Source organism: Musa acuminata, chromosome BXJ2-2 (genome assembly GCF_036884655.1).
Source record: "Musa acuminata AAA Group cultivar baxijiao chromosome BXJ2-2, Cavendish_Baxijiao_AAA, whole genome shotgun sequence".
NCBI lineage: Eukaryota > Viridiplantae > Streptophyta > Magnoliopsida > Zingiberales > Musaceae > Musa > Musa acuminata.
Window position 1 is genome coordinate 19,526,608 of NC_088339.1, and position 11,859 is coordinate 19,538,466.

Below are 11,859 nucleotides of genomic sequence, written 5' to 3' on the forward strand. Positions count from 1 at the left end.
CTTTTATTAAATGATAATTAAATTTGAAATATTGATTACTAATATGATATTATTTTCGATCGATTGAGAATCGACATCGACTATCTAAGATGACAAAGCTTTTGTTGGGCACCCAACACCAACAAATATTTCGTCATTAAATCGGTGCTCATAAGAATGAGACTATATAAAGGAGCATTCTCACTTACGAAAGGTAATGAACAAAAAAAAAGGAAAGCAAAGAAAGGTCATAAGCTTTTGACAACAAAGAGCATGTACAGACTCTACTATCAGAGGGGTTTTTGTCAGATGAATCACCGATGTAATCTTTTGGAAGAAACAAGCCCCTTAAACTGAAGGATGAAAATGAAAATGATATACAAACGCTTCTTGTCTACAGAAAAATTGTTCCTTCATTTTATCAGATAAAATTTGATCATATCAATTCCTAAATTAGAATTAAATCTTGATAGAGCGAGTCAAATTCCACCCAAACCAATTTCATTAATGACCAAATGATCATATCACGAAACAAACAACAATAAGAATGTCCGCAGACCTATTGTTTTCTAAGCATCTAAAATAGGTCTACTTATATAATATTATCATTAATATTTATAAAAGATAAGTGGTAAACACAAGATTCAAACCCAGAATCTTATGATAAATTATCAAATTCTTTATTAACGAAAATAGTTGGCACATAAAAAAGGTTAATAATATTTTATTATTATTTTTAATGAATTTTTAGTGTAATTTGTTGTCATTTTGAGTAACATTTGATTGAAACTTTCCATCCTATTTCTTTAGGAAATAAAGCTTTATATGTAATGTAGCAAACAGTTAGTGATCGACATTGCTCTTCCTTATTGTATGATCAAATGGATCTTAAGTTCCATCGTTACCTTGACATAGAGATGGGCATATTGAAAGACGAATTGTAATTCATTAAATATCTAAGGGAGAATTAACAATAAGGAAGAGTTGCAATGTTCTAACCATTTAAAATCCACTAAATGTTCTCATCATTGAATCGAAATCCAAAGTACGAGACAATATATCTAGTTAAATAAGAACATTTAACATTTATTTGCTCTTGTTAATCCAAGGGTAAACACGATTGTAACAAAAGTTACGAATTCAAAATCTCATATAATAAATTTTGAAACTGTCACTAATTTGACTGATCTTTATGGATTTCATCAAAATATTCATGAGAGCGAAGGATGATAAGAGAAGCCAAAAATCTTCTCCGCTCGAGAGCAGATTCAAGCTACAGTGGAACACATGAAAACGATTCTGACAGGAAGTGATAGAAATGGTGAATTATGAGACTGAGAAGAGTGTGTAGAGAGAGAAAGAGAGAGAGCCCTTTTGATAAAGGTTCTGAAACACATACAGTTTCATTCCTAAACACTTGAAGGAAAACAAATTAACTACATCTCTGACCGGGGCAAGCTCCGATTCATTCTTATAGGAGCTCTTCTTGATTTGGAGAGAGAGAGAGGATCGGAGGGCTCTGGTATCTCATAAAATAATCTAGTCTGAAGGGGCAACAATTTGTATCCGTTATATCAAAAAAAGGGTTTGTGTTTAAATAGAGACCTGAGCTTTTCAACTAAATGGCAAATGGTAGTCACTACAAAGTACAACAAAGTGTAGATATCTGGTAACATGACCATGAGATCCATCTTAAAATCAGATTGGCTGATCACCAATAGTGAACCCTTGATATCGATATGGCCAAAAGCATCACTAGAATTTAGATACCAATTGGAGTTTGCGAGCTTGGAAGAACTTACAACGGCCTTTACCGCTGGATTCGATATCTTCGCTTTTCCTTTTGTATCCAGTGAAACCAAGATCAGACAACTTTTGCTGGTGTTTACTCCTTCCATTGTTGGGGCAATCTTCATCCATTTTGTCAGACTCCCTAAATGAAGCCAATTCACCAAGTAAAACACTGAGAAAGATCACTCATACTGCAACAACAAAATGAACAAATAACACTGTATATTGACAAACTGCCGCTTGAACATATAATTGAAAAGTTGTTTTTGAATCGATGAAAGAAATTTTCAATTTGATTTTAAGAAAAACTTACCAAACTACTTCAACAAAATCCTTGAAGTAAGGCTTGCATGTTCCCCAACTGAAGCGCACTATTGTTGGAAAACCAAACACCATATGCTTGTGGCAGTCTAACCACGCTTTTGTTTCAGGGTCTGCTCAACAATATTGGTAAAGTCAAAATGCTATTGTGAAAAGGGAAATTCACAAGGGTAACAATCCAGTTCCTTCACCAATTTGTAGAGATACTTGAGTCAATATCACTCCATTCCTCAACAAATCAAAAAGCCCACTGATGACAGTCCTTGGGAAGTCATAAGACAGGTGGGACTGTCATTAATGGATGTTTGAGAAGTCAAATGTGAGAGATGGAGAGTGTATGATGGGGAGACGATGGTCTCATTCCCCATACAAATCAAAGAGGATACTAAACCAATTCTCAAACAAAGCCTGAAAGTTCTACCTCCTGGATAGCCGGATCCAAAGTTTCTTTGCATATTCTCAGCAGTTTCATCAAGGACCCAATTGCGCAATGCTCTATCTCTGGTGACCTGCATTAGCAATGATCAAAACAAGCCCCACATTGATGGTTCATCCTTAATGTTAACATCAATCGAGCTAAAACAAGAACCATGCTGAGGACATGAAAATTTGTGGATTGAGTTCTCACCAAAATTTCAATTGTCATTCATTTCTAAAGCATTAACCCAACCAAACAGGTTTCTAAATAAATATCTCATTCTTTTTAAACACACAAGAATAGGGAATCCAGCATAGTTCTGCTGTTGTGTTCTGTAGATGGTGCAGATCGGTCTGGTGAGACATGATGCAGGTCGATGACAGCATTGAGCTATTAAATATCAAACTATTTCTGAACCCAGGGCAGCAAAATCCAAAGCATTCTGTATATACCAAACTAAGATCCAAATAACTAGCTCGACAACTTCTCTTAGTTACTGAATGCAACATATCGCTATACCCGACTGAGAGGATCAGATATTAGTGAAGACCTATTAAAGGAATGTTTAGTAAGAAGGAGGCTCATCAGATTCTCATGCTTACCTTGGCAACTATACTAGCACCACTAACAACAGGATAAAGGCTATCAGCTTTCTTGGCCACCACAAATTTTACACCAGGAAAATTTTCAGATAATTTGACTCTATACTTCTCAGCATCTCCAACAGTGTCCACATATACCTTGATAAAAATAAAATTCTTTTAAGTTAATAGAATTGTCTCAGAAAAAAAGAGTCAATTTCATCATTTTCAGGGGATAGATTGGTGTATACTTCACCTCGGTTAATAGAACTCCCATATCAAGAACCCTTTTAACAAGGCCAATAGCTGAATTGTGGGATATCTCATTCAAATTGATTTTTGTCCTGCCAGAAGTGAATGATGTATTGTTACAGAATCCCATAGCTCATTTTCATATGCAGAGTAGTCATCCTACACTGACCTCTTTAACATTTTAGCTGAAAGCTCTCTTGGATCTATGACATCAACTTCCCATCCAATAGAATCATCAGCTTTTATATTCTCAAACAACTCTTCCCTCTTTTCCTCCTTAAGAGTCTTCGAATCTGTGAAAAAGTGAAACAACAAATGAACTGTCCGATGAAGTGACCTTTAATTGGCAAAGTGTACTCTGATTAAGAATATGTCATAAGCCAAATCAACTTGCAACTACACTATCAGTTACTCATGTTGACACATTATTTTCATTACACAAAATAAAACAATGTCACGTACACATCAAACTTCAGTAATTTGACAGATAAAATCTCTTTGTTTGCAAAGCAAAGGACTCGTCAGCCATTCAATAAAGACTATATCTTCAAAAGGAAGAAAAAGAGAAGTGTTAAGTTCCTCCCCAGTGTAACTGTGATTCCAAATCGGTTCTGATTACAATGTTCAAAGGCTAATGCTACTATTTCGGTTATCTACCGAACCTCAACCGCAAAACCCAGATGGACTCTTTTTTTGCAACAAAGATTCAATCTTTCCCAACAAGAGACAAGTCAACATTAAATAATCAAGAACATTGAACAATCAGTAGAAGATGCTAAGGATTTGAACCTGCAAAGTTCAACGTGGCGAGGGTCTTCTGGTACGAGAGCGTGCAGTACAAGCATCCATACACCATGGGACCTGAAGCACAACAAGAGAGTCGAAGTAAGAATCAAGCAGGCGAAAGTAAACGGAAGGAAAAGAAATGCAGGAATGGTACCCAAAACAGGGCCTCTCCCGGCTTCGTCAATGCCCATGATGCAGGGCTTCGATGCCCATTTGGGCAATGGTGCAGAACTCATCCCCCCCTCTCCACCAATCTCTCAATGGCCTGCCCTCCAACACAAAACCACGCTCCGCAGCAACAAGAAGAAGAACAAGAACCCAAATTGCTGCTCCCGCCTACAAAAGCCATGATCCAGTTAGTTCCCTTTCTCTATTTCCTTACCCACATAATTGGACAACATAATATGGTAAGGCTGTTTTTAGCAGAAAGTAGAGTGTTTGGGACATGTGAAACCACAGCTAAGGCAAGCATTTTCAAGCTAATCATCAATTGTTTGGAATTACCTAATATTTCATTTTTATCACTCAGCAAACCATTTGATCTAAGACCAAACAATGCATAAGGGGCCTAAGCTCTCAAGCCACAATCTCCAGCAAATAAAGGAAAATGCTTTCAATTTTTGAGTTTTCAATAGAATTTATCACCTCCAATTATCAGAATTAAAGACTTGTACTTCAAAGTTTGAACTAAAGAAGCAAAATTGTTTTCACATAAACTGAAAGCCTTCAGCTGCCAGAACCACTAGAAAAGCAATGGTTAGCCTTTATGTCATGATAAGCCTTGAAACAGAAAACATTCAAAGGCCATAATTATCTCAGAATTACTTCATGTGTGCCAGTTAATGGATCCAGAGAGCAAATGTTTTGTCATACAAGATGAACTTATGTATATTGCCAATGTTAGGATGACTCCATCAAAGGGATCATTTTAGACACCCAATTTGTGTACCTTTATTGTATGTAGTCAAAACAATATGTAATGTTCCACTTAGTTTAGCAATATCAAATGCTATGACAAAGATCTTGATAGAAAAATAGTAACAAAGGGCAGATCAACCAAGATTACTTGTGTCACTTCAGAAGTTGAAATGTTGTCTAGCATCACACCATCACACACCTACGAGATTTCAAAATCGAACAAAAATTTGGACCCAGAGACTAAACAGCACCTTATCAAATGTGAAAACCCAATTGAACTACTTCCCCGCGATGATCTATGTGACCGAGACCTCCCTCGAATAGTCATTGCAGGTCACAACTTGCGACACGTTGTTTCGCAGCTCGTCCTCGTTGGACGACCTGCAAGCAAATCGGCACAACAAAAAGAAAGAAAACCACTAAATAAACAAAGAACGAACTGTAAAATCGGCCACAAACTGAAATCACACAGAACACACCACCCAGATCAGCTACCAAATCGTAAACCCTAACCCTTATCTAGCAGACAAGAGGGCAACAAAGGGCGTATCGTTGACGTTGACAGCCTTTTCTTTCCCGTGACAATATCCCATCCCTAGAAGATCAGAGCGAGAGAGACAGAGATCAAAGTTTTGTTAATGGCGACGCAAAAAGGGGAAAAAGATGGGAGGGAGCGGCTCGCTTGCTCACTCGTGCTCTCTTAAGAATGGGCGTTCAAAATTTCATCACACGCGATGGAACCCCGAGAACTATCAATCGTTGGATGCCGCGATCGAGCCAGATTTAACGACTGAGATCATGAGAGGAGCATCCTAGTTTCATCCTGCCGGTGCGAGCCTAGGATGCGGGGTTGGGCTCCTCTGATTCTATCTGGTAATTCATGACCGTCCGATTAGATGTTGACGGTGATCACGAATAGCGAACCCTGCCTCGAACCAAGTCCGCTCTGACTCGATCCGACCTGATAATGATTTTAGTCATCATTAAACCAACTAATTAAAGTGAGGGTTTGACATATATCTTTCATAAAAATATATATATTCATAAATTAAATATAAATATTTATTAAATTATTTAAATTAATATATATAAGACAAGCAAAATTAGAAAAGTAGATACTCAAACTAAATATGATGGGTACAAATACTCGAGATATTAATCAGATTTATATATGAGTACAGTGCATGCGATCACATCTAATTTTATTAAATAATAAATTAAATTAAAACTATTAATTACTAAGTTAGGATTAAATCATGATAAAGCGAGTCAAGTGGATCGATGACCCAATGATTGTATTGTGTTTTTTTTAATTGAGCTTCTAAATAAGTTAAATCATGTTTTAATTATCAATTATTTTTAATAATATTTTGTTGAAGATTTTTTACCCAATTTCTTTTAAGACGAGTGTTTTGCTTATGTGAATGTATGAGTAAGTATAAAAATCGTGATTATGTTATTATTACGTAAAAAAATTAATATTAAAAATTAAAATTAAATAATAATATATTAAATTTATAATATGTACCTTTTGATGCTACTCAAAGAGTCTTTATCTAATCTGCAAGTGTATCGTCATCGGATTCAAAAGTCAAAACGACACTGATTTGCAAGGAAAACAAAATTCGTCTTTTCCTTTTTTTTCTATCCTTTATAGGACCCCTATCAATGATCAATTAGAGATAAAGGGAAATAAGAGAAGCTATACTGATTTTTTCATCTCTATAAGATTTTGACCTCTTATAGACGAGAACAAAGGATCTAAGATGATAATTGAGATAGTCTCTCTCATCAAAGTCATCTCCTAAATAATCCTATTATAATTAGATTTCCAACTATGCATACATAATAAATATTTTTTTATTAGATTCTTTTCTAAGTTATTTTAAAAATATTTATTTTGATTAAAAAAATTTACTTATATTATTTGTTAAACAAATCTTTATATTAAATCTTTTCAAAACTCAATCAATATATCCTTTTTGAGATAATCCTAGCAATCCTTGAGATCTATCTCTAAATATCTCAATGCTAATAACATATGATATCTCATTCATATCAACAATCTTAAAATTCTTGATGATAAATTTCTTAGTTTAGTACAATAAATCAGAATCACTACTAGCAAGCAAAATAATATCTGCATACAAGACTAATATAACAAACTTACTTTTTCTAATCTTCAGATATAAATACTAATCAATAGTTATTTTTTTAAATATGAAGAAAGTAATTGTATCAAAAAACTTTATATATCATTATCTAGAAGCTCATTTATAGTCATAAATGGATTTTCTAAATTTGCATAGCAAATTTTATATTTTTTTCATTTTTATAAATCATTTAAGTTCATATATATATATATATATATATATATATATATATATATATATATATATATAAATCCTTATTCAAAAAACTTATTTTCACATCTATATGATATAACTCAAAATCATAATGAATCACTAATGTCATAACGATTCTTAAAGAATTTATTTAAAAAACAAAAAATATCTCATTATGATTGATATATTTTTTTTAAGTAAAACCTTTGATCATATGTTTGGTCATTATATCAATCGATATTATCCTTTTAGTTACTCTTCGTTTTAAGATTCATTTGCAATTAACTTTTTAATAATTATTAGAAAATTTAATGATCCATTGATTTAAAATCTATTTTTATTGTATTATATCATTTTTCAGAATTGTTACTTTCTATATCTTGTGAAAACAACAAGAGATCATTTTGATTCCTATAGCATAATTTTATTCTTATAGATATACCACATAATAATTAGAAATGACAAGTCTCCTTTCTTTTTAAAATCTTCTAAAAACTATTAGTTATGATTGTTCCACAAGTTTATTAATAACAATATCAATATCATGTGGGAGTTCATCAATATTATTTTGTTGTTCACCCTTATCAATTCTTTCAGTGATTTGAGGAATAATAATTTCTCAAAAATAATAAAAGAATTTTAACTTATATTTCCTCAATATGAAGATTAAACTTTTAGATCTTCACTCTCACTAGTTCACTATTTTCTACGAATCTTGTATTATTAAATTCAATTATCCTCATACTATGATTAGAACAATAAAATCTATATCCCTTTAAAAATTTCTAAATAAATAATAAAATATCCAAAAAATTCTTAAATTTAATTTCTTTTCATGTAAATTGAAGATCCTTATCTCTATAGGACAATTTAATTTCTTTTCATGTGAATTGAAGACCCTTATCTCTATAGGACAATGCTAAATATATAAATGTCTCAAGTTGGGTTTCTTATTTATCCATAATTTAAAAAAAAATGATGGAATTGAGTTACTAGAAACCCTATTCAAGATATACATAATCATCCTTAAAGGTTTTCCTTACATTGATTTGGGTACATAACAATAACTCATCATACTCCTAACTATATCTATAAAAGTACAATTTCATCTTTTAGTAATCTCATTCTGCTATAGCACACTTTGTAAGATATATTAAATACCCCATGTTTTAGGAATCCAATAAAAGACTCAAATTATGATTAGGCTCATCATAACTATTATAACATTTATCACCCTTATCAGATCTAATAAATTTAACTTTTCTATCTAATTATCTATTGACTTCATTTATATATGCCTAAAAGTGTTAATAACTTGAGACCTTAGATAATCATATCTCAATAGATAATCTATAAAAGTGATAAAACATCTCTCTCCACTAAGATAGGAAACATAGAGTGAGCCGTAAATGTAAGCATATATAATCTTCCTAAGTCTATGAAACTATATCTCATTCCAATATTTGATTACAAGATTATTGCAAACTCAATATTCACATTGATTATGTACAAACCATAATACATAATTTAAAAGTTAACATTTATAAAATCATAAATATACTAAGCTTAAAACTACCAAAATAGAAACAATATCATGATAATTCTATATAAAGAACTCAAATTTCTAAAATTACAGAAAGATAACACTAGATGAATCATCTCTAAAAACTACTATTATAATTTCTAAAATTATAAGTGACAAGTATAAACTACTATTTCTTTCGCTTTAAGATAATTCTCTATAACAGTAAATATTTCTTACTCTTTTGGTTCTCGTATTAACAGTGATTTTGGTTCTCTATAACAGTAAATATTTCTTACTCTTTTGGCTCTCGACACCGACACGATCGAAGTTTGAACTAAAGAAGTACAATTGTTTTCACATAAAAATTGAAAGCCTTCAATCACCAGAATCACATGAAAAGCAATGGATGACCTATGTATCATGATAAACCTTGAAACAGAAAACAACTAACGGTCATAATTACCTGAGAATCAATTCATATGTGCAGTTAATGGGGCCAGTGAGCAAATGTTTGTCTTACAAGATGAACTTATGTCTATTGCTGATGTTAGGATAACTCCAACAGAGGGATCATTTTAGACACCCAATTTGTGCACGATGTCAAATATTGTGACAAGAAATGACAAAAATCTTAAAGAAAATAGGAACAAACGAGCAGATCAACCAAGATTACTTGTGTCACTTCAGAAGTTGAAAGGTCCTCAAATATCACTCCATCACACACCTACGAGATTTCAATATCAGTTGAAAATTTGGAACTAGAGACTATATCGCACCTTATCAAATGTGAAAACGCGATCGAACTGCTTCCCCGCTATAGTCTGCGTGACGGAGACCTCCCTATGATAGTCGTTGCAGGTCACAACCTGCGGCGCGCGCGTTGTTCCACAGCTAGTCCTAGTTGAACGGCCTGCACGACAAAAAGAACGAAAACCGCTAAACAACCAACGAAAGAACCCTAAAACCACCCACAAGTGAAATCATTCAAGCCATGCCACCGATGCAGGCCCACAATGGTCACAGAAGCGTAAACCCTAACCCACATTTAGCAGGTCGGAGGGCAAAAAAGGGGGTATGTCGCTGTCGTACCTGCAGCGGAGGAGGACCTGAACGTTGACGGCCTTCTATTTGTCGTGGCGAGATCCCATCTCTGGAAGACTACCGAGAGAGAGATCGAAGCGTCGTTAATGGCAACGCGAGATGGGGAAAAGGATGTGAGGGAGCCGCTCGCTCGCTCTCTTTATCGGGGATAATGATGGCTTTTGTTATTTGGTTTGGGGGAAGGACGGGATTCAAAATGGCGTTCAAAATTTCATCACTCGATGGAACTCCGAGAAGCATCAGCCGTAGGATCCTGCGATTATGACAGATCTAATGGCCGAGATCGTGAGAGGAGCGCCCCGGTTTGGTCCGGGCGGTGCGAGCGGAACCCTACGCTTCGTGCGTTTTGCGAGCTTGGGCAACTCTGGTTCCGTCTGGTTAATCACGACCGTCGGATTATACATGGACGGTGATCACAACTAGTGAATCCGCTCTCGACCCGGATCCGCTCGAACTCGATCCGAACCGATAAGATTTTATTTTATTTCCCATTTTTCGTTATAAAATATTATTATTAGTTCGAGTAAGAACGACATGCGATTGAGTTTTTGTTCGAGCCAGATTTAACGACTGAGATCATGAGATGAGCATCCCGGTTTCATCCCGCCGGTGCAAGCTTGGGATGCACAGGGTTGGGTTCCATCGGTTCTTTATGATAATTCATGACTATTCGATTAGATATCGATAATAATCATGAATAGTGAATCTTATCTCGAACCAAGTCTATTATCTGACCTAATAATGATTTTAGTCATCATCAAACCTATTAGGATCGGAGCGTCACTAAGAGGGGAGGGTGAATTAGTACAGCGGATTAAAATGTTGGTTTCGATAAATCTTTTATTCGATAAAAATCGAACTTGAAAAGCTTAACTTGAATGCGTGTTCGTAAAGGTGTGCAGCAAAGATAATAAAGAAATAAAACACGTAAGAAGGTTTGCAGTAATGTAAATAGCAATAAGAAAATACAAACCAGAGATCACGCTAATTTTAAAGTGGTTGGGTCAAATGACCTACATCCACTTGTGAGGCCCTCTTCGATGAGACTCTCTCCTTCCACTAGCAAATCTCTTGAAGGGAAAGGGCAAATACCCCTCTTACAACTTTTACAAGTGGTTCACACTCTTACAATTTTTTTCAACAAGAAGAAAGGAGGTGAACACTCAATCAATTTGAAAACAAGACTTTGCTAAGGCTCTTATCTCAAACTAATGCTTTGTAAAAGTTATTTTCTCAACTGAGAATCGAGGGGTATTTATAGGCCTCAAGAGGATTCAAATTTGGGCTCCAAAATTTGAATTCTCTTTGGTTCCCGATGCTGGCGATGCCACCGCCCGTCAGTGTCTGACATTGACAGAGTACTGGCGGTGCCACCGCCCAGCTCTCGGGGTGCTAGGTGGTGCCACCGCCTAGCTCTCGGGTGTTGGGCGGTGCCATCGCCAGACCCTTCGGTTCACTGGTTGGGCTTTAAGTCTAGCCCAAACCAAGTCTAACTTTGGGCCCAGTTGGCCCCTAACCAGGATATAGGATTATCTTTTAATTCTAATCCTAATTACATACGAACTATGTAACTCAAAAAAAATCCCAAGCAAGTTTTCAATCGCGAACGTCGAGTCTTGTTCCAGCGAGCTTTCCGATGAACTTCCGGTGGACTTCCGATATGCCCTCGGATTTCTTCCAGCGGTCTCCCAATAGAATCCCGATCTTGTGACGACTTTAACGAGTAGCCGAGCCTTCTCGGTGATCTCCGCGAACCTCCGACGATCTCTTCGGTGAACTTCCGAAAATTCCGACAAGTTCTCGATTTCTTCTCGGTTGGTTCCGGCAACATCTCCGACGATT

General features: G+C 35.2%; 1 protein-coding gene across 3 annotated transcripts; it reads right to left on the reverse strand.

Annotated features, from left to right (window-relative positions):
- Window positions 1-1,524: 1,524 nt before the first annotated feature.
- On the reverse strand, window positions 1,525-10,181 carry LOC135605234 (ribonuclease H2 subunit A-like). 3 transcript variants are annotated; one of them, XM_065095082.1, is made up of 11 exons: window positions 10,006-10,181; window positions 9,693-9,826; window positions 5,298-5,427; window positions 4,283-4,464; window positions 4,132-4,203; window positions 3,512-3,635; window positions 3,347-3,434; window positions 3,112-3,249; window positions 2,513-2,600; window positions 2,084-2,204; window positions 1,525-1,912 (listed from the first exon to the last, which is right to left on the reverse strand). In XM_065095082.1, exons 4-11 carry the CDS (start codon window positions 4,362-4,364, stop codon window positions 1,735-1,737), a joined length of 891 nt encoding a protein of 296 aa, XP_064951154.1. In that variant the 5' UTR covers window positions 4,365-4,464; window positions 5,298-5,427; window positions 9,693-9,826; window positions 10,006-10,181; the 3' UTR covers window positions 1,525-1,734. The 3 variants fall into 3 exon arrangements, with proteins under 3 accessions (XP_064951154.1, XP_064951153.1, XP_064951155.1); XM_065095081.1 differs by lacking the exon at window positions 5,298-5,427; XM_065095083.1 differs by lacking the exon at window positions 5,298-5,427 and having other exon boundaries at window positions 1,825-1,961.
- Window positions 10,182-11,859: the final 1,678 nt, after the last annotated feature.